At 37.2% G+C, this 24,533-nt stretch overlaps 1 protein-coding gene across 1 annotated transcript in view; it reads left to right on the top strand.

Annotated features, from left to right (window-relative positions):
- The window catches only part of PARD3B (par-3 family cell polarity regulator beta), a 582,830-nt gene that overhangs the window by 204,205 nt on the left and 354,092 nt on the right, over nucleotides 1-24,533 (top strand). Inside the window, exons 8-10 of the mRNA XM_070933224.1 lie at nucleotides 2,753-3,102; nucleotides 5,249-5,388; nucleotides 6,803-6,931. Coding sequence (XP_070789325.1) covers nucleotides 2,753-3,102; nucleotides 5,249-5,388; nucleotides 6,803-6,931 — 619 coding nt within the window. The remainder of the gene's footprint in view (nucleotides 1-2,752; nucleotides 3,103-5,248; nucleotides 5,389-6,802; nucleotides 6,932-24,533) is intronic.

The raw sequence follows: 24,533 nt of genomic DNA, 5'->3' as shown, positions 1-24,533 counted from the left end.
TGACCATAAGCGGAAGAGTCTCCACTGTCCTCTCACGGCAGTGAAGGAGTCCAATGTTCCAACCAATTCGAGGGTAATCGTCCAACCAGCCTCTCACGATGGTTGGACAACTCGCCATGGGGAAGATGGTACATCCCATCGATAGTGAAACAATGATAGAAACCGGCTCCGTTCGTCCTCCTGTAAGCTGCCATTTTTCATACAGCCAGCGTGCTAGATAACAAACAGAGCCAGGTCCAAAGTCTCCAGAAGAAAGTAAGCTGTCCACAGTATTCATACAGGTAGCGTACAGATGGATAATACAGGCAAGCAGATAGAGGAAAATAAGTGGGGGCCACCTCCATCGAGCAAAACCGGCAGGGCAAGCAAGTTAATCATAGGGCCTGATAATGGCCCAACTAGGATGGGAGGGGAGGGGAGGGGGGGGAGAGGGTTAACCAGGGCTGCGCAGTAACTCCAACAGCCCCTCCACCCTCATTAACCCCCCCCCTCGAGTATTCCAGGTCTTCCAACCATCCTATATGCCCAGTCCTAGCCCCCCGAGATGGTTATGGAGGAGGCCTCGCCATGGGAGCTAAAGTTTGGGAATTACCCCAGAGCCCCATGGCGGCCCGAAGTTGCCAAGGTTAAAATTCAAAGATGGAGGCTCCCCCCTCACGTTCTTCTTCGGTTACACGACTCCAGCCGTCCCAATGGCTGCTACAACGGCGTCGGAGGAGGCGCTGGCATCATCGCGGGCACCACCAACATCTTCCATTCACCCTCACCTCCTTCGACGTCCGTTTCCTTCCCCCCAGCGTCTACTTCCACTACTCTGACGCGGGGGGGGGTGCAGTCCGCGACGCCGCCAGCGCCCCCACCGCAGCCGTCGCACCAGCCATCCAAACATAGCCGAAGGCTGGCCGTTTCTGTTCCTCCATCGCTGCCGCTACCGCCGCCGCCCATGGATCACAAACGCCGCCCTTCTCATGGTGGCCTCGGAACAGCTGTTCGTCGGAGCGTCGGAACGTCAGTGCCACGTTGTTGTCGGCACCTTAGAGAGCCCGAAAAGCTCTCAATCGACCGGCTAGAAGCACGCCCGCCGGGCAGGGGGTCCCAGATGGTCAAACGACCCCCCCGGAGACCCTCGCAAGCCAAGACCCCATCTCTATCACGGCGAGCCTAGACCCGGGTCGCCATCTTGGAGCATGCTTTCCATGCAGTCCAAGTGAGTTTGACTGACAGATTGACTGGCCCAGAGTCACCTATCTGGCTTTCATGCTTATTTCCTCTTGCTATATATTCAAATCCTTTTTCTTAATCTGAACATTTTACTAGTATTTTGTAATATTTCTTTAGTAATCAATCTAAAAACTTCAAAGATTGTTCTTAATAAAGAATAATAAACATCATTAATCCATCTTTTTTAAAACACAAAGAACTCAATTAACAAACTCTTCATTAGTTTTATTTCATGAAAATTAGGTATTTATTTTTAAGGCAGTTTTTCATTTTTTGTTCAAATAATATCCAAATTACGTGCATTTCTTTTAAAACTAGACTGTTTTTATTATTCCTAAAGTTCATAGGATGTCTATTCATTTTTCATATGCAGTTATCTTAGTAGGAGTTTTAGACAAATTTTGTCTAATATGTCTCTGTTGAAATTTGAATATATGTGTACAAATACAAGTACAGAATATATGTAGTCAAAGCAATCTTAGAAGAGATATTTTATAAATGACATATAATGATAAAGGTAAACATTTCCCCTGTCCAGCTGAGTCTGACTTTAGGGGGTGATACTCATCCCTGTTTCTTACTTGAGGGAGCCAGCATTGTCAGAAGACATTTCCATGGTCATGTGGTCAGCATGACTATATGCCAAAGTACACGGAATGATGTTACCTTCCCACCGAAGTGGTATCTACCGGTATTTATCTACTCACATTTGCATGCTTTTGATCTGCTAGGTTGGCAGGAGCTGGAGCAAGTGGCAGGAGCTCACCCCACCACATGGTACTCAAGTCTCAAAATTGGGGTATCAGTTTTCCAGCTGACAAGCTCAGTGTCTTTAACCACTGAGCCATCCTGCCCCCTATAAATGACATAATAAGCACTATAAAGTGAATTTTCTTTACTGATTAATTAGAAATATTCCATATATGCAGGTAGTCATCGTTTTACAGCTAGCCATTTAACAGCAGTTCACAGTCACGGCAGCCTCAGAATGGATCCTTTACACCTCATAAAGCATTTTCAGGTATTGGAAAGCATTATGCCCCCTCCCCGGTCCATGACCACATTTTGTGTGCATGACAACCTGTTCAGGTTTACAACTGGATGCCAGGTGCCCTGTGATCATGCGATTGCCATTTGCAATCTTCCCTCCTGTTTTCCCCAGAAAATCAATGGGATGCTGGCTAAAAAGCTTCCAATTAAATGGGATGTTGGATTGAGGTCTGTTTCCTTTTGTGCAGGTAGGGGAAAATCCTCCTGTGTGCTGGAGGAACAGATATGGTTAATGGACTAATATAATATCGCACCTCCTCTCTGTTTGCAACTCGCTCCCTTCCTTCCCCTCTTTGTCAATTTTTAACCAGTTTTAGTGTTACTATTTATAGTTTTAATGTTTTATATTGGTGTTTTAGTGGTTGTAAACCACCTAGAGTCACATCTAGGTAAGATGAACAGGATATATGTTCAACAAATTAATTAATAAGCAGTTACACTGCTTAATTGCTGAGACTATTTTATATTTTTTTTCCCCAAGAGCACAAGATCTTTTCCGCCAAGCGATGAAATCTCAAAACATCATCCTGGAAGTTGTTGCTTCATATGGCCGTGAACAATATGAAAAGTCAGTCATCGCACCATTGTACTCCCCAAATAAAGCTGATCATATTTCCAAAGGAAAGTTTCCACCTGCAGCCCATCCAAAGCCGATGATGAAAGACCCAGATTTCTCTGAAGCAAACAATCTAGAGACTGGTACACACGCATCTTCCAAGAGTCCTAACTTCTCAAGAATTAATAGGAAACCTCCATCACCATCTTTATCCCCATTGATGGGGTTTGGCAGCAAGAAAAATGCAAAGAAAATAAGGATTGATCTCAAAAAAGGTAATGGTTATGAGTTGTTAATACTTTCTAAATATGATTTTTTTTACATATGGTTGATGTGGATGTATAAATTTGACTTATTCATTGCAAAAACAGCTGGCATGCTATTGGAAACAGAAACAAGTGAGCACTTATGCACTGGAGGCAGCTAGTAAATAATAGCTTCCATGTATCAACCGGTATTTTTAAAAAAGTATGGTATCATTATATAGCAGACATTGCATTTAAAAATCTTTCCAGTTGGACTTTTAAAGTTATTTTTATTTTTAGTCAACAAAGATTATATCTGCTGGAATGTTATAATAACATGAAATAATAACTTGATACCGCTATACTGATAAGATTTAGTTGAATAATTTTCAGTATTTCATTGTACAACACTGGATGTTGAGGTTTTAAGAAGGCTTCTTATGGAATGTTCAGTTTCTACAGTGAACTAGTGTTCCCTGAAATCATATTACAGAACAGAATTAAGAGAATTTAGTTTGAAGTTTGAACACTGAATTATTGCAACAAGATACATGTTAAATTCAAAGCCACACATCTGTCAGATTAAAAAGGTCAACAATTTACTTCTTCTCAAAGCCCACTTGAGAATGTTCCATTGAGGATTAGGATAGTCTGTGGATAGGTCTGACACAGCTGACTATTTACTTAAACACTAAATGGTTTGCCCATGGCTCAGTTTCTACTTATTTCAATGTTTTTGTCCATAAAGTACTCCAAGAAAGTAAAATAAAGAAATAATGTATAAACTAGCAATTAGAAAGATTTGATATTGCACCAGTTTCGAAACTTTAAACCTTTTCACTTAAAATTATTCCACATTCCATAAAAATATATCACAGACTTACTCTGAGTACAGCTAGGAGCAAAACTGTTTAAGGAGGTGTCACATTCTTTTTCTTCTCTTTCTGTCCTTCTGTCTTATGCTTATGTATATGTTGTTACTAGGTGTTGGCTGCAAAGAACTCCTTGCAAAGTCTGCATGTAGAGATCACAATTAAAGACAATTTCAAGCTGTATTCCATAACATACTACAGATATTTCAGATTTCAGATAAATCTCCCCCAAATGAGTTTAAAAAGGTTGGGCTGGAGCTGGTAAGCTTCTGGTGAAGTCCTCTAATAAATTCTGTTTTTATCTGTTTTAAGTTTTTATCAAAGAAAGCTTTCCTTTTCAGTTTTGTGTCTATGTTAGGACTCTGCTCTAAGCTACTGAGATCTAAAGCTAGCAAAGATGCTTCAGATACAGTGTGGGCACTACAGTTATATCTGTTGTTGCACCAGACCTACATGGTAGCTACATGAGGCTCATTTTAGTTATGGAAATGTTCAGCCTGTGGTTGCCACTTCTGCAGTGTCTCATGGACTCAAGCAAACACTTTTTGGAATCCACAAGGTTACCATAAAAGTCCAAGAGAAAGGAAAGCTCCTTTCAGGAACTACCAATAGATACAGTGAGAGTGCCCACACCAGAGCTGAAGCGTTTTGGCCCATTTGGACTTCAATACTGCACACTGTAATAATAATGTAATAAATTAGGTCAATTAGGTCCAGTGATTAAATATACCAGGCTACAAACCAGTAGGCTATATGTTCTAATCCCGCCTTCAGCATGAAAGCCAAGTGGGTGATTTTGGGTCAGTCACTCTTTCTGTCTCTCTGCTTAATTCACCTCACAGGGGTGTTGTGGATAAATGAATAGGAGGAAGGAGTATTACATATATTTGCTACCTTAATAAAAATAACAAAGGTGGGGTGAAAGAAATCCCTATTCTTTATGCAGATTAAAAAATTTCAGATATTTTTTTTGTTCTTTCGACCTTTTCTAATGTAATACGTGACTAAAGCTTGTGTTCATTCATTGAGTTACTGCATGCTTTTCATAAGAACAACATACAGAATGGAAGTGGGCAAGCATATGTTAAAGAATTTGAAGACACCAGATGAAAGAAACACTTTGTTGCTGCACAGAAAAGATGAACAGGGTGTCCTAATTCAGCACTAAAACAAGGAATGGATCCTACTATTCTTACTTAATTGAAAACAAACCCATTTTTAATTTAAATATTAAAGCTTTGGAGAACAGCCTTCTGTTAATTATTGGTTGCCTCATATTTACAGATACTTCTTCTATTCTTTAGGATCTGAAGGACTAGGTTTTACAGTGGTCACCAGGGACTCCTCCATACACGGTCCTGGCCCTATATTTGTAAAGAATATTTTGCCTCGAGGTGCAGCAGTTAAAGATGGCCGTTTGCATTCAGGAGACAGAATACTGGAGGTTGGAAATCTATTCCTCAGCACATATCTTACTATTAAGTAATTAAACACAGTATTTGGTGAGGGCCATTATATGATGCTTTTTCGACTGATACAAACCTGTTTAATGTAAAACATAGGCTCAAGTTAATTATAAAATACTCATAATAACCAATTTATTTGCAGTTTTGCAAATATAATTTTGCAAATATAACTGCTTACTGCATTTTTTTTTTACCAAAACAAGGTTATCATCTTCTTGCCCTATTGCTCTAGATAATTGTTAGCTTTATAATCTGAAGATGAGGTCAGGTTTCTTGGATATTCAAAGCCTATGCTTACATTCATGATACTTTCCCATTTTTGCTTTTAAAATTTGGCTGAGCAAAATTGGAAATTTGTAATTCAGAAGTAATAAATGCTCCCTGGATATCCCACCTCTAAGAGATGTAAAATCTTCCTAAATATGCTAACTTTAAGGTTCAACCAATTATGGCTTTCCAGATTCAGACATTTTGGATGATATTGATTATTTAGATCTATTGAAACTGATGCAATTGTTCTGTAAAAGAAAATCTTCCCAACAATATTCAAACAGGTTTTGGATATATTTGTTAAATATGTTTCTCACATAATTGAAAAAAAAAGCACAAAGCAAGTTTCTCTCAGTATACTTAGCATGCTACAGCTAGAAAGACCCTTTCCTAACAATTCACCATACTTTATTTGGCAAAGGTAAATAGACACCGTGTTTCCCTGAAAATAAGACCCACCTGGAAAATAAGCCCTAGCATGATTTTTCAGAATGCTCATAATATAAGCCTTACCCCCAAAATAAGCCCCACTTAAGATCGTCAGTCCAACGGATGCATTTATTTCCCTGAAAATAAGCCCTAATGCATCTAAAATTAATATAAGACCCGATCTTATTTTTGGGGAAGATAATCTGCAATTCTGGATGAAGTCAAATCATACCTAAGTAAAATGACATTGTTGGAGAGAAATCAAAATTAGAAATCAACATTCAAGTTTAATCATTGTGACATCCGGCTTGGGTGCACAATATTTTGAAGTATGTCTTATGTGATAGGCAAATTTAATGCTCCATTCTTACATTTTCGTCAGTATTTTCCTTAAATTTCATCCAATGCAACCATAAGCAACCCTTCAATAGCCCCATGCTTTCTTTCATTGGAGGATAGGGTGGGGTTGAAGTTGTATTCTTTCAGGGAATATCAGTAGATATACTGATATATAAATTGTTGATATGTCACTGCTAAAGAAGGGAAGGAAACTTTGAAACATCTGCAAAATGGATGGCTCAGATGGTTTAGGCCCCTAATCCTCAATTTGATACTATGTAGATTAAATTGCTCAATATTTAACAATATATTGTTAACAATTTTTGCTAACTTGCTCGTTTATGGTGTTATTAGGTGAATGGTAGAGATATCACTGGCAGAACTCAAGAAGAACTTGTAGCTACTTTGAGAAGCACAAAACAAGGAGAAATAGTTTCCCTGGTCATTGCTCGCCAGGAAGAAACCTTTCTGCCCCGAGAACTGGTAATACTCTTTGTAAAATAAACTGTGTGGAAAAGTATCACTGTTTATTAAGTAGTTGAAAATGTTAATTTAATGAAGATTTTATGAAGTTACAAAATTGTTTGACAATCAGAATAAGAAGTTGGAATTCTCTTATCTAGATGAAGAAATAAAATCAGTATAATGTACCATAGTACTATTAAAATTAGGAGGTTATATAAATTTATTGTATTTAATGTTAAAAAGTATTTATGATTTTTTTCAAATGCTAGTTTGATAATTTTTGCTATTAGCAAGAGTAATTGCCTTTCATTCTGTTAACATGTAGTGTAGTACATCTTCCTCCTCAATAGATTTGTCCAGACACTTATTTAATCCTCGACTTAAAACCATTTGTTGGTGACTGTTCAAAGTTAAAATGGCTCTGAAAAAAGTAACTTATGACCATTTTTCACACTTATGACCATTATGCTCACATGATCAAAATTCAGATGCTTGGCAACCGACTCATGTTTATGATGGTTGCAGTGTCCTGGGGTCATGTGATGAAATTTTGCAACAAATTATGACAAACAAACTCAATAGAGAAAGCCAGATTCACTTAACAACCATGTGGCAAGGAAAGTTATAAAATGCAAAACTTACTTAACAATTGTCTCACTTAACAACAGAAATTCTGGGCTCAATTGTGGTCATAAGTTGAGGACTACCTGTAATATTACTACTTCCTTATACTACTCTTACTTCAAAGACAACAAATAAACCTGGAAGTCATGCTCATCTAGATAAAGATCTACACCATGCTTCTCACTGTTTCCCATTATGACTTCCAGTGATGTGGTTCTTAGGTGTGCATCCTACACTTCATTCAGCCAATCATGTTCAGAAAGCTCAGTTTTACCAGTTTACATTACATCACAATTTTAGTCTCCTTCATCTTCTTCCTTGTATATGCATAGCAAGAAACAAGGAAGCAATGAAGGATCAAAAATGCAAGACCATCTGTGTACCAATTCATCCTTCACCGAAACTGTCCATACAATATATACCAGGTTGTACTGAATCGGAAGAATAGGTTAACTTTATATTTTAAAATGTAAGGATGTAATGTTTAAAATATTTCATAATTTCTCGTATGTTACTTTGCCAATGATCTGCTGCAAAACATCTGTTTACAATTAGAAGTTGCCTTGCCTAAACAGTCCATAAAGTGACAGAAATGTCTGTCACTATTCAGAAGATATTTTTTCTGGAGTAACTGCCATCTCAGAAAAAATGTAAATCTCGTGATTTCCTCTTTGTCGTTTTGATTCTTAAAAAATACTTTAAACTTAAAGCATAAAGGAAGACCAGTACATCCTGTCTTTATCTCATTCTTCTCTTCTTGAACGAAAATAAACTCCAGTAAGACTCTTCCTTTTCTATTTCTTAAGAAATTGTGTTTAGTTTATTGCTTTTACTATTATATGAAAATCATCTAAGACTTTATATCAATTACTGTGCATGATTTTCTTCCCATTATTTTTGCTTATTTGTTTGCCCTCCTTTGATACTCCAGTCTATTTTGAACTGACCATTATTGTAATGAGAGGTTACTATGGACTGGTATTCCTATCAAAAAAAAGTAGACATTCTACAGAGTGATTTAATGTATGTAGCATATATGTAAGTATGCATGCATACATTTGTAGCTTCTTTTTAATTTTGTTAAGTCTAGACTAATTAAATACGTGAACTTAATCTTTTTGATGGATTGATAATGGAGTTTGCTGTTTGCCTGCTGAAATGCTAAATTTAAGCTAACTTTGAAATTTGAAAAACAATTTTATCTTGCAGTTTTGCTAGTTGGCATCTTTATTCGGGTGAGCAGTATCTTTAGGGGGAGATCCTCCCTCCCTCCACATAATGAATGTGCAACAATAAAAATATAATACTATAATAAAATGAAACAGTTAAAATCAAAGCCAAACTTAAAGCTAATTAAAATAATTAACAATTAAAAGCTTGGCAAAAAATGAAGCAGTTTTTTCATCTTCCTAATTACTGGAAGAGTGGTAGCCAAACACACCTCTTTGCAAATTGCATTCCATAACCTGAAGAAAACCCTTTCCTTTTAGTTCTCTTCAGGAGAGCCTCTTCTGTTCATCTTTGTAACAAAGATCCCTACTTGGCCAAAATAAAAGGCTCCTTTTTACAGAGTTTCAGAATAATCTACAAATGCCAGGAGGGAAGAAAAGCTAAGGCTAGTGGGCAATATAGTTCAGAATATTTTTTTTTTTTTTACTGAAATGATAAAGCCATTTAACATCACACAATGAACCTTGGTGGGTCACAACAACCAATAAAAACTGCAATATAAAACTAATCTGTCCCTTTCCATCAGGCACCAGACAACCTCTACTATGAACTCATTGACTCAGCCCCAACCTAGGTCAAGGTTTAGGAGAGAGACATCCAAATTAGAAATCAACATACTGTTTTCTTTTTATCCCCCAGTCTACTTTAGAGGAAACAAAAGCACAAGGAATACTTGCATTGCTCTCTATCCCCTTGTTTCTAATCAATCTTCAGAGTTTTTAGAAATTTATTTTTAACTAATCTTAATCAAGGTTCTTTGAATATACTATCTTGATCACTGGAAAAGTAACTTACTCCATTACTTACAAATATGTGAAGGTTCCTGGTGGTGGCATCTATTGTGATGAATACCTTTCTGATATGTATGGATTATTTATTATTCCATTGTTTACAGGTGCAATTTAAGACTCAGGTTCATCCAGAATTTAAATATATTTAATTTTTTTAATTTTTTTCTCTCTCATCAATTTTAATGTATATGCTTTGTTTTATTTCATTTATTGTCACTCTTTGGGGAGTTCAGCTATTATATAGGGATTGGGTCATATTTAGATAATGTTTAGATTTGGGTAGATATACAAGTAAATATACATGACACAAAATGATGGTTTACTATTTCAGACAGTTTTCCCGGGCAAGAAGGAAGCCCATCTGAACAATGGTAAAATAAAAAGAAATAAGTATATTCACCACGATGGTTTCACTTGAACAGATGATTGTTGTCTTTATAAATTTGCTCTCACGATGCACTTGACATAGATAGTGCGGTTGTACTGGAAAAAAATATTTGGGAGGCCTTTCTGTAATTACCTTTCTGTAATTGATATACTGTATTTTTCGGACTATAAGACGCTCCAGACTATAAGGCACACCTAGCTTTTGAAGAGGAAAACAAGAAAAAAAAACTGCTTCTGCCTCCCAGCAATTTACCTTCTTGCAGCAAACAACAAACACCCTGGTCAGCTTCAGCACAGCCTGATTTAGCATGAGCAATTGATTGGCGGTTGGATCTGCCTCCTGGAATACTGCCTATCAGCTGTTTCAGGCTGCAGGGATTGCCACTGCCCATCGCCACTGCCACCTATTGCCGCCTCTATGTGCTCCATTTTTGGCCTCCTCACGTCCCATTTTCGGCCTCCACCCACCCCATTTTCGGCCTCCACACATCCCATTTTTGGCCTGTTCCAGGTGGTGGGGATAGGCCATGGTGGTGGGAATCCCCACCGCCTGGAATAGGCCAAAAATGGGGCACACGAAGGCAAAAAATGGGGTGTGCAGAGGCCAAAAATGGGACGCGCAGAGGCTAAAAATGGGGTGCGTGGAGGCGGCAATAGGCGACAGCAATGATGGGCAGCGATGGGTGGTGGCGATCCCCCTGGAACAGCTGATAGGCGGTATTCCAGGAAGCAGATCCAAACGCCAATCAGCTGCTTGTGCTAAATCAGGTTGTGCTGAAGCTGACCAGGCTGTTTGCTGTTTTCTGCAAGGAGGCAAATTGCTGGGAGGCAGAGGCTGAAGGGTGGGAGCCAGCGTGTGGGCGGGGCTTCAGCAACATTTGCTGTATAAGATGCACAGACATTTCCACCCACTTTTTTTGGGAAAGGGGGGAAGTGCATCTTACACACCGAAAAATACAGTATATTTACTACTACTAGGTTATAAACAGTGACTCCTCTGTTTAACTGTTGCATATTAAGGCACTCTAGGAAACTGCATTTTTATATGAGTAATCAAAGCCATTTAGAATCATAGTTATATTTATAATTTCTGGGTATACATTTAATCCATGAACTAAGGATTAATTATCTTTCAAGAGGACCAGTTGCTCCTCACTGGTTTAATAGCGATCTCAAAAGGCAAGAGACACTGGATAGTTTCAATCTGGCCTTCAGTTAAATTGCTTTTTATTTCTTTCGAAGAGTGATGCACAGGTGTTAGGCCTCATAATAATGAAGATATTTGAATTCTAATGCAATATAAAATATAGCTCTGTTTACTCATTCTACAGCTATATAACAGAACACATTTAATACCATACTGGCTGAAAAAAAGGCTCAATTGTTTAGGCATACTGCAACATGCTTTAAATCTGCTGATACCTGAAACTAGGATGGTTGACATTGTGTGCTAAAATGTTAGTAGTAGTCTTGATTTTCATCTTAAATATATGGTAGTATTGTCTATTCTTTTTACTATCATAAGACACGTATACATTTTACAGGTGTTGTGACCCAGGCCCAAGTAGTTAGTATTAAATACAAACAGTTCGAAAACAAACAGACTTTATTAGAACAGCTGAGAATTAACTCATTCTCAGCATAGTTCAAATTAAATTAAAGCAAATTCTTCAAAACACCATTCCTCAGTTTATCACTGACCTTGGGATAATTAGGCAAACTGCCAAAGGCTTTTCTTGGCAAAAGTTTAGAAGCAGAAGCTGACAAGAAATGAATACAGTGAAACAAGAAGCAATTCTCTCAACGTTGTTTTTCGGCAAAGAGGCCAAGAGCCATTGCTGGTCTTTTAAGCCTTATAGGAGGGGCCAATCATCTCTTGGCCCTATTCCCGAGTCGTCCTCTCTGCTTTATCTGCTCCTACCTTCTGGCAGCTCTTCTCATACGTTCAGTAAGAACAGGCTCCTCCTGTTCCTCTGCCTCTCTATTGTCAGCCTCTGGAGGCTCCGAAGTCTGCACATCACTTCCCGATGGTCCTGGCCCCATCTCTGCCTCCGACGCAGAGCCCTCATCCGGGCCTTCCCAGCCTCCAGGACTGGCCCATGTTCTTCCTCAGCCTCATCGCTGTCTGACTCTGCTGCCAGCTCCGTAGGCTGCTGGCGGACCACAATAACAGGCAGAAAATACGTGGAAGGAATAATACAGATTTTTTTGTTACTTGAGTGGTCTTCTGGGCAGTAGGATAATTTAGTCTGGATAATATGTTCAGGGGAGAAAGTCAGGAAAATAAAGGGCATAAAATATGCCGACTGCTAAAGTCCCTGAGCCTTTACTTCAGCCACAGCCCTGGGGTTTCCAATGCTGAGTGCCACTATGTAGGGTGGCCAAAGGAGCATAGATTGAGGAAAAAATAGGTCTGGGGGGGAGTTGAGGTGTCCCTGTGATCATAAATGTCCTTCCAGTTGTAAATGAGATGGGTCTGAATTTTGTTCACATGGTTCTTGGGATGCTGCAGGGCACGAGTTGTAAGTCCTTTCGTTCAGCACCATCATAACTTCAAACTGTCATTGAATGAATGGCCATAAATCTAGGAGTATCTACTGATTGCAGTGGCTAATAGGCTAATAATGAGAATTAGTGTCCCTTCAGATGTTCCTGAGATAAATCTCTCAGCATTCACCATTTACACTGCTAGGTTGGTTTGCTAACAGTTATAATTCAGCAACATTTGAAGAGTTACAGTTGTCCAGTCTGCTCTGAAAATAACTTTTGAAATCTTCCATCCTTCTTTTAAGGATTTATTTTTTTTACAGATTATATTTATATGTAGATAATGCAATTTTAGGAATATTGCATACACAAAAGACACATATATTGCCCTATTTTAATAAATACATAAGTATTAATCATATATAACACTATTTAGTGTAACAGCATAGTTTCTTTTAGGCTAATAATGTATTTCAAGATTAATATTTTGTGATTCCTTTGCATTTTCACTAACCATTTCCCTCTTTTTCTCCTTGAAACAATCTTGATGAGCCATAGCTCATGTAGATATACACCTACACATAGTCCTTGCTAACTGACCACTCTTCAGAGAACGTTCAAAGTTGTGATGACACTGAAAAACTGGGACTTGTGACCAGTCCTTAAAATTCTGGCTGACCCAGCACCGACTCGCCCGTGATTGTAATTCAGGCACTTGGTAACTCACTCCTACTTAAAACATTTGCAGCATCCTATGGTCACATAATTGTCATTTGTCACCTTCCCACAATGGCTTCCCGTAAGCACAGACAATGGGAAAGTCAGTAAAGGTCACAAGTTGCTCTGGTTAGTCCCCCTGACTTTTGAGCGCTTGGACTGCACTGTTCACTTCCCACTGTTCCTGGGCTTGCATTGCGTCTCATGATCCACTTAAGACTTTCCTTCACTAATGCTGCACCATCTGTACCTCAGCCTTCCTATACTTCCACTCTGCTGTGCCATCCATCCCTTGGTCTTTTGCTGCTCATACCCTGCTGCACTGTTCCCACTCCACCCTTTCAGACAGAGGGTCATGTCATACCAAACACCCTCTGGCCTTTTGGCCTTTGCACCCTACCACACTACCATCCCCCAGCTTTCCTGTGCTTGCACCCTGCTGTACCATCCCTCTTTGTCCTCTAGTGCTCTTGTGTGGCCTACATCAGGTCTTCCAAGCTCTCTCCTGGCCTCCCCCAACTCCTGCAGTGGTCTTTCCTATCCCCTTGCAGCATCTCCACAGTATTGCCGTTCTCCTTACCTGACCCTTCCCACTTAACGACCCACAATTCCTTTAGTTACAATGGCAGTTGGGAGTACTGGGGTGGTTGTTGTTAAGGAATGTGTTCAATGATGTCATACTTTATGACATCATTTAGCAATAATAATGCCAGACCCAATTGTTATCACAACCTGGTTACTGTATTAATAAAATAGGGCGATTAAATCTGGGCTGCAAAAATCCAAATAACCTTTAGATGGTGGCAGATATACAGAAAATATTAATTCATTTTGTTCTCATCGTACCAGCCTGGTTAACTTAAATAAAGATACTTCCTGTGTCAAATTGGATCTGCTTTAACATAATTTTGGGGGAACTTCTGAACGTAAAATAAGTTTTGTGAAACTTTTTTCTGGCGTAGCAAAGGATAATGACTGTTGATTGGATTAAAGGATAGGTCTTACTTAAGTACAAGTTCAGCAAACACATATAAAATTGCTATATGAAATGTTTTCATATTGTAAGAGCAGTGAAACCCAGATTATTGTTTGAGAATGTTTGAAAATGAATGAGAGAATCTTAAAACTCCTTTGTAAAGATCAGCAAAATATAATTGGAATCAATCACAAACTTTCCTCTTATTATCCACTTAGCCAAATGTTACCGTAATACGTGCCAGCTATTGACAATGTAACAGCTGGGGTTAGTAGCGGGTTCCAAAACTCAGGCTTATTTTAATTTGCTTAATTATCAGACTACAGATTTCCTTGTGATTAATATATTTTATAAAATAGATTTGGTTTTTCAGCTACATAATAAATACCAAGTTGATTTCTCTGAAAATAATTTAAAGATTATGAGGATGGGTAAGGAACAGTTTGATAGTAACCTGATAATATTAACCTGATACGTTTCTTGCTTTTTTTTTAAAAAAAAAAAAAGAAGAATGAAGAAACATTCAACTGTTCCACTCAAATCAGTTTGATTATCATTTCCAAGAAAGATTGATTATGAGCCTACTTTTTTAAAAAAAACAATTTAAGTATTGTTTCTATTCTTGCTCCAAAGAAAGTAAGACTCTTTTAGTAGAAACTATCAAGTTTAATGTAGCTGTATAAATGTCCTAAGAAATATTAGTGTGAAAGAAGCCTTTGTTGTAATGATGGTTCTATTTATAATTGCATTCCTATCCCATCTTTTTTCCTGAGAACTCAATACAGCATAGATTGGGCGAAGGGAGAGAATCCGGTCTGGAGACATTTAGTGAATTTTGTAGACAAATGGGAATACAAACTCAGGTTACACATTCACGTACACCCATAGTAGTGTGAATGAATAATAATATTCACCTATATTTGGTTTTGCCTTCATATACATTAATATCTTTTAATATTTGGGGCAGCTTTCAAAGTATAAATTTCATTGTAAGATTAGGGTTTTTTAAATCCTGAAAAGGATTAAGGTTTTTCCATTAAAAGAGAATAAGTAATTATGTAGGTTCTCAACTGCAATAGCCGCTGGAGTTCTCTGGTGATTTCAAATTATGAATCTACTATGCAAAGTTTAATAAAACCATCGATACTGAGTATACAGTTCCTTATATTTTTGAATAGATACTGTATACTTGCACATATGTATGTGAAATGCCGAGAAGTTTTATTTTCCAAAGTGTTACCATAAGGAACATGCTTGTACAGATGGAATAGTAGGGAAAAGTAAACAATCATTTTTTATCTGATAAGGTGGGCTAAAGAACTTCACATCAGCTTGAATACACCAGCCAAATCTTGAAGAATTGCCCCTCTTTCCTTCTGATATTAGGGTACAACATTTTATAACCATTTGCTGAGCTTCAAGTAGAAGAAATAATATCTGACATTTTCCCATAATTTTCTAAGTTTTAAGGGATGGAACAGTACAAAGCAAATGTCAACTCAGTACTTAGTACTTATGCTTACAATGTAATAAAAAATACGAAGGGGTATAATCTCAAAGTATTTATGACTGTGCCTGATAGATTGGACTCTGTGGTTTGAGTAGAATACAATCCCAGGAGGCAGGAAGTTGGTAGTTCCCAATCAGTGGGCAGAAGATCATTGGTTCCTCTTAATCGGAGGCTCCTTAGAAGGTAGAAGATTCTGAAAGTACTGTGTGAACGGACCCCAAATTAAGTGAACAGATTTATTCTAGACCCAAACTGTTAGGTCTAAACACAAGACATGTACGTTGTACGCAGTATGAGAATCATAAGGAGAAATTCAGTTGGTAGAGAGCCAAATCATGCACCCAGGAAAGGCTTAGGAAATAAATGACTGTAATGCTTTAACTTTCTTGCAGATTAGATACGTCTAAACATGTTTCTCCCTTAAAATATACCTTTTTGGGGGGTTGAACTAATGTAGATTTCTGCTGCTCTAGACTCAGTAAACAACTTGCCAGCCTGATGGAGTCTTTAAAGCCGATGAAGCTCATTCTGAACTGATTCAATGGAAAGATTTTGGTTTTGCTTTTTTGTTGAACACCTGATAGAGTTTTAGGTTTGGGAGACCACTGAAGTCTTCTGTTGGGATAATACTAGCTAGCCTTTGGCAAGGCAGGTTCTCTCAGTAATCCACCTCTTAGATTTGTTGTTTAGGTAAAGTGAGATCAAAGGCAGGTTGCAATCTTCCTCTACTGCTTAAGCAGCAAAGATACCCACAGCATCATAATTGCTTTTTAAAGACCTTGTTAAATGACTTTGCCTTGGCTGGTGACAGCACCTGGGCTCAGGAACTAACGTGGGGGGGGGGTGTTTGGTACTGATTAGTACTTGAATGGTAGATATACTAGTATATCTAGACCCCTAGGCTAGACTAGGAAGTCCAAAAACACCCTGGAAGAAGGCAAAGGCAACTACTTCTGTTGTCAGAAAACTGTATGGATTTTTTTCCTGAAATCACCAGGTGTTGTTTCACTACTGGGTTTGACTTTAAAAAAAAAATTATCTGAGACATATGGGTGTCTGAAAAAGAGGGCTACGTCATTTTTTCCCTTCCCGTCTTTGAGTTCATCTTGGCTCTTGGAAAATGCTTGGATTACCTGCCATTGTCTTGCCAAGGTTTTTTGAAAATGTTTTTTCTTGCTTGGCTCCTAGGACTGAGAGAGAGGGACTGGCCCAAAGTCACCCAGTTGGCTTCACTCTTAAGACAGGATTGAAACTCACCCAGCCTCTCAGTTTCTAATATAGAGCTTTTGACCTCTACACCAAAGGACTGCTATCTTAACATCAGTTATTACTAATAAATTTATAAATCAATAAGCATATGAATGTTTGACTTTTACAATATTCATGGTATAATACTTGCCTTTATGAAGGGAGGATTATTTGTTGGAAAGAAAAGAATTAGATTCATTTCTTTATGTGTTGCAGCACCCAGTCTAGAGTGGAGAGCCTTGAAACTAAAACCGTAATTTCGAGAGAAAACACATTGGATAACATTATTAATTTGATTTATATGCCGCCCTTCTCCGGAGACTCAGGGCGGCTTACAGTGCATTAAGCAATAGCCTTCATACTTTTGTATATTTATACAAAGTCAGCTTATTGCCCCCACAAACTGGGTCCTCATTTAACCTACCTTAGAAAGGATGGAAGGCTGAGTCAACCTTGAGCCTTGGAGAGATTCGAACCAGCAGTAAATTGCAGGCAGCTGTGTTAATAACAGGGTGCTTTAAACCACTGTAGTACCAAGGCTCTTGGTGCAGAATCAGATCCATTCTACCAACATTATCATGTTAACGTTCATGGAACATTTTACAAATACCACCAAATTGTTTCTGGGTGGCCAATATTTTAAATAAAAATCAGAAATTTAATAGTATAGTGAATTTAAGAGCAAATATTTTATTTTTCAATATTTATCTAAGCTAATGGTTATCATGGATTCAATATCCTGCTTGTTTGAATCACATGTTTTTCCTTTGGAAAAAAATACCAAGGGAGTGTGAATTCATAAGCCTTTGAAAATGATACGTTTTAAAGTCCATTGCCTTTTGCTCTCAGATCTGAATGGCACCCAAGGGAACATGCTTCTCTTATCAGAGCCCAGCAGTCAGGCAAGAGGGCAGCCAGCACGCATTCAAGAGGCCAGGGTTGTGTGTGCTGGTCAAGGACATCTAACAGTTAGTAAAAAGTCTCTGGCTGTGTTAAATAGATGATGTTTCCTTCCTGGTTTTGTGAAGGTATTTTGGCCCCCAGAACAATAAAGATAACTAAGATAGCCCTTCTGTCAAGGGAGATGTGCATTAGATTACCGTAAATTCACAGTTAGACAGTACAGAGGTCAATGAATGTTGGTATTCTTAGATTAAATAACAAGATTTAATTGAAAAGTGGTCTCAGGAGAGAAAAAAAACTTTAGATAGTATTGATCATACATTAAAATCATCTGGACAGAGAAGGATTTATGCGACAGAGAATATGTTTCATTTCATTTTTAAATAATTGTTAGCAAAGACCAGATGCACATTTTGCTGGATTTCTAAAGTAATGCATTGGAAGTTAGTTTCACATCCCTTCCCTCCAATGATTGGGTTAATAAAATTAGCAGAGTTAGGAGTCATACTAATTCCAAATAGACTATAGCTTCTGTTAAATAAAAATGATCAAGTCATCTGCTGGAAACAAAATTTCTTGACCGGTTGAAGAAGAAAATTTAGAGAAAGGGAAAATAAGTAGATGACAAAAATCTGGTTTGGCTTACTATTACAAAAATGGTATAGAGCTATGGAGGAAAAGTGAATTAATTATTTATTATTTGGAAACTATTTACAGTTGTCTGATTTGAATCTATGGCAGTCTCATAGAATTCTAGAAGCTTTCTTAGCCTAAATCAAACAACAGTTGAAAGAAAATAATTTAAAAAAATGAGATTCAACACTGTGCTGTGGCTATTTCTATTTTTTAAAAAAATATTTCTAACAAGTTGTTTGTGAAAACAAAATAATAAATCTTAACTGGGATGTTTTCATTTTCAAAGTATACAGAACAGTTTACAGTAAAAGAGCATGGTAGATATGTGTTTTACTTATGGCTTGTCAAAAAGATGGGAATCCAGATAATATATGAATTAATCAAACCAGAATTGTGTTTTAAGAGAGTGTGGGAAAGGTGAATTAAAGATCTCTACTTAGAAATACAAAAAGCAGATTTTTGCTTCTAATGCTTGGAAGAGGGACAGTAGGCATGTAAGTGTAATGGTAGTGATAATCATCATTTGATTTCTTAATCTTTTTAAGGAAAATGTTTCCTCATAAATCTGCTCTTTATATGAATCAGTATTATTTATACAGAAATTTTCTTTGCATTGCTTTAATAAATTATTAATGCATTGACAGATTGCAGCCAGTACAAAGAATAAAAGTATTTATTAGAGTTTTGATTTACTGGCATATGTAAAATCACATCATATTTAAATTCAAAAAGTCTTATTCTGCAATCCATTCAAGTCCAGTTGTCAAGTTTCATATATCCTGGATGTAATAAGGGATTGCATTTTTACAACTACAATTATTTGCAGTTGTTTTGGACTGCAGAATTGTCAGGTAATGACAAATAGTATAAAATGGATGGAGATTTATATTTGCAAATCTTCTTGCCTAATGAGTTGAAGTCCAGATCACTTGCAAATGAGGTATTTCACATGGTTTATTATGTGCTTAGTGTTTTCTTGCATGCTTTTGTAGTCTAGCATGATTATATTGCATTAGTGCTTTCTGAAAACACTTTTATTTTATATTACTTTGGTCAGAATGTATTTATATACATTGCATTGGTATCATATTACTTACTTCAGTTTACTTTTGTGCCTCTTCTGATATATATTTATTTGCGGTCAGCAGTATAAAATGTTAAAAGAAAAGTAGATGCGGTAGAATGGAGAATGACAATATAACCCATTGTGTTCCAAGTGTTTGGGACATGCCATGTTAGTTACCAAATAAAACAATAATAAAATATTCACTACACATAAGTGAATATTAAATATTCTTCATGGTTTCTGTGATTCATGTATATGGTTCCCTATGTGCTTAGTAGTTATATTTGTAACTTTTAAAATAAAACTTGATGTTGTCAACCAGTATCCCATATGGCATTTAAAAAGTTACTTCTAATTGATTCCATTTCCAAAGATCTAAATCCCTTCATAGAAGTAAGTCATTTTGCAGTCATGAGCTTCCTGGTAATGGATCCTCATCTGTTTTATGCTTGAACATCTGATTATTGTTGGATTTTAGAAGTAGACAAATCTTACCTGAAAATTTCAATTTCTCCAACAAGCAATGCAAATGGTACATTTTTAGACATTAAAATGCAACAACATGTTGTTTGATGCTGCAGTTTCTGTCTCAATTGTGGTGTTCCTGGCCCTTTTGAAAATTGATAAGGACTCTTGACTAAGCCATTATCCATGGAAGTGCAAATCTGTAGTAGTGCTTGATGAGAAGGTCAAAAAGATGAGAAGATCAGTGTGAGTGGCCTCAGAAAAGATGGAGATTTATTAGATTAAGAAATGGAGGCAATGCAATAGGAGCTTACAGAGAAAGCAACTTTACAGAAGAGAATCTAAAAGCAGGCCTAATAAACCATTGGCAGAAGCAAATAATATTCTGCACCTCCTGAACTTAAAATAATTCTCAGGCTGCAGATTGAATAGCCTCTGAGCCTTCAGAACTGAGAAAGAGGCACTGTGGAACAGGGAAAGGATGAACACAGCTGTATGCTGCAAGAAGACAAAGAGAGGATTTATGATAGTTACTAACTCAGTGCTATGAAGAATCGAAACAAATGTGCCATGATCAAGCCCATGACCTTCTGTTTTCTGTCATTACTTTTAAACCAATTAAAAAATGATTGCCACCATTAAACAATGTGATCATGTGATATGCTTTATGATCATATATCTAAGCTACAGAAATTCCAGTCCTAATTATACTATTGTTAACTGAGGGTTACCTGTATTCTACTTTATTTTGTGTTGGCCAAACTACACCTTGAGCATTCTCTCTATTTCTGGTACAATATCACACGGGGGTGGGGTGGGGATACAGCATTCTTCAGTTAACCTAATGGATCTTAAATGGAAGGCCATCTAGCCCTGGTCTGTCTCACTGAACAGAACAGAACAGAGCACAATACAATATAATAAATTCAAGTTGCAAGAAGGCATCAGTTGACTAGATGTTACAATAAACCAAAGAAGTAGGATTCACTTCAATGGATGTGTTGAAATAAAGATTAGACAGTCACCTAATGATACTTTAATATGGATTCTGTAATCTGTGGGTTTTGGACTTTATAGCTTAAATAGTTTCTTCCAACTCTGTGATTGTAAGTCAATTTTCAGAAATCTTATCTCCTCCCTTTTTAGACTCTTCAATTTATCAGAGCATCCCTAGACACTTTGGAGGAGGGGATGCCGCTTTCCTCCCACACAACCTATTTGATTGACTATCCTGACTTGTTTACCAGAAAAATGATATTATCAGACTGCTTTCTACGTCAACTGCATTTTTTGAGAACTTAGTTCTAAAGAACATCCCTCTTCAAACAGGTGCCTTCTCAAACTAGTACCACCTATGCCGGATCTGGAAGTGAGATATAAGATGGAAAATACATCCAGAATAGCGTAGTTAAGGACAAAGTAGAACACAATGGATTGTTCTTGTGTCAAGAGAAGACTGCTATAAAACCCTTTGCTTTGCTGATGAGAACTTGTCTGTGTCGCTTTTCACTCACTATTCCTGTTGACTAAATCATGAAAATTGCATCTACCCTCATTTGGGGTCCTCAGTGCTCCAACAAAAAGGCTGTAAAGCTATACTAGTTGTGTGCCAATCACAGAATAGAACCTTTCAAATCTTTTTATCTTTCTACATTTGTTGAGTTGTTACTATTTCCTTTGAATTATTCCTGAAAATGAATGAAAATAAAAAAGAATGGGACAAAGTCACTGCCACTACATTAAGAGGAAATAATGTGGAGAAGACGCATCATTCTGGAGCAGAACAGATGAAGTATGAGATCTAATGCCTTAGGCAAGACTTATTTCTCTAATACTGCATTTAGCAACTAACATGGGATTAACTGAAATAAATACAGTCCACACTTTATGCAGCCTACAGTAATCCTTTTCCAGATATATGCCAAACTATCACTTGATAGTCCTGAAGAAGTTGAGCCATGAGTAATTACCCTGCAGGACAAAGATAAGAGAGTAAATGTTGGGATTAAGTTCAGGCAAGTAGATCTATTTGGGGTTCAGGATGCAAGAGTAATAAGTTGCAAGGCAGTAGAAGAGCTTATCTCAAATAGTGAACTTTATACTGGAAGCTGTGCCTATTAATAATATGCCCATTCTAAAACATATCCTAAAAAGAAACCTTTGGATTTCTTACAAATACAGCACCTCTTTGCTATTCATTAAAGCAGCCTCTCTTTTTTTCCCAGAAAACCTTTTGAAAAACAATTTTGGCCATTTTAAGGAGCTGATCAATTAAAGTCAATGAGACTTACTTTTTTTCAGGCTCACGTGAAAGCCTGAAAAAAGAGATGCTGCTTTAATGAATAGCAGAAGGTATCTCTGCTCATGCTAGGCCTAACATACTTCTTCAAATTACTGTCAAAGAACTGGCGTTCATGAAACTTGATTTGGTTGCAAAGTTGTCCAGTTGTAGTGAGCTACTCTGAAATAGGTTTTTCTCTTCTCAGTGAACCCTTCAGCACCTCTGTAGCTTTTAATAAGCTTAATTATTATACTGGGAAGCCTAAATGAGCCTCTTAGGTAAACGTTTTTCACATTTCTTAAGAGGTCCCTAAGGGGGCGTGCATAAGTGCACCAGGGTGCCTACTGTCCCTGTCCTACTGTTCCCATTTATATGTACTCATTTTATGTGTTTATGGCTATGTTTTGCTTATTTATATCCTTTTATTTGTGCCAAATTTTCTTCATGTGTCCATGTCTATGTCTATACTGTTACTTGTTTCCTTGTACTTGTTGACAAATAAAATAAAGTAACTAAGTAAATAACTGTCCCAAGGATTTGACTCATTAGTTGTAAAAAGTCTGGCCTAAAACATATTCCTCCTCTGAGGAGTTTAGAGGCTGTACCTGTAACAATCTTTCATTCAATATGATCCAGTGGTGAAATTCAGCCAGTTCTATCTGGCTCTGGCGAACCAGTAGTGCTGGCAGTGGGAGGCTCCGCCCACCTGCCCGGACGTCATCACGTCCTGTTTTTGACCCTCTGCGCATGCGCAGAAGGCTCTGCACATGCATGGAGGAGGCGTGCGCATTCACATTTGTGAACCGGTAGTGAAGGTAAGTGGATTTCACCCCGATATGATCCATAAATGAACTATTATATGTTGGTATATGAATTTAGTATTAATCATGTGACAAAAAATATGAGTAGATGTTCTCATAAGTTATTTGATGGGCAGATCATTTCCAGACTCTCTTCTAAAGAGATAAGTAATTCTGAAATGTTACGGACAACAAACTTAGTATTAGTGGAGAGCTATCAGCAATCTAGTGTTTGAAAATGATTCAGTATATTTATATTTGTCATTTCACTCCAGCACATTTAACAACTATTTCACCAGAGCTAGTATTCTGAATAATCTGATCATAACTAAAAGATTGGTTCAAAGAGCTAATCTGACAAATAATTCTGTTTTAATAAACTAATAAACCTTAGTAGAAGTATGAAACATCAGAGCACACAAAACTGCATGTTTTACTATTGATTTTTTTTTTTTTTGGAATTTAATTATATAGCTGCATTGTAGGAGCAAAGTTGTATTTGAAGTTGTTTTTAGCATCCTTTTCTAAATTGTACTTTTTAACTTTTAAAGAAAAGTATTATTTGGGAAGAAGCCAGCAATGGCTTCTATTAGTTATGGCCAGTTTTTATATGTATGAAATAAATATTAGAATGCTCATATTGAATAGTTAATGATAGATTAAAGTGCAAAATTTATGATGAAAAGTATAAAGAATATAAATAGTTATACAAAATATTGTTATAGAATGGAATTACAAAATATTATTATAGAATAGCATTACAATATATTGATTTAACTGTGGTATTGCCATTATTTTTACTGCACTAGTGGAAATGGGAAAAAAATTAGCAGTTTAGTGCAAGTTAACAAAATTAACAGATGCACATATCTAAATAAAATACAATATAGAAATAAACTGCTATGTCAAAGTGTTTCTTAAGAAACCTGCGTAGTTTGCTTGTTAGAAACTATGGGGTATTTATAGTATGATGCAAGATCTTCATTGTCAATATTCTAAGTTATAATGTCATAGATCTCTCTATAATTCTTAAGATTTTTTAAAGAGGGTATGTGATCACTTCTTTATTTTGGAATAATATTGCCTATCTTAGTATATTAAAAGTTGGGCATACTGTGAAAGCATGATAATTACAACTCTGTGTTGATGGGGATTCACCTGAGAACAAATAAAGGAAAGTAAAAGTACACTCTACTTCTATGTGGCTTAGAAATTCACGATCTCCATAGTCATCATGGCTTCAGTTGGTTTGTGAATGGAAGATGGACATTGGGCATAGACTTTTTTTATGATCAGATCATTTCCTGATACGGATAAGCTCCTGGCTGCTGGTGACCTCCATAAGTGTTAGTGGCGATTAAGATGGTTTCTCTTGTCTCATGGATTCTAATGGATTCTGACAACCAGAATCCTAGGCATTTTTCAAGCACCTTGGCAGGCAATTATGCTGAACCTCTGATTATGTTCTTGTTCTCAAAGGCAAGATGTAATATTTGAGC

Source organism: Pituophis catenifer, unplaced genomic scaffold (genome assembly GCF_029215685.1).
Source record: "Pituophis catenifer annectens isolate HBS135680 unplaced genomic scaffold, rPitCat1.0.hap2 SCAF_1, whole genome shotgun sequence".
Classification (NCBI taxonomy): domain Eukaryota; kingdom Metazoa; phylum Chordata; class Lepidosauria; order Squamata; family Colubridae; genus Pituophis; species Pituophis catenifer.
Note: the sequence above shows the minus strand (reverse complement) of the source record. Positions and strands in the feature narration are given on the sequence as shown.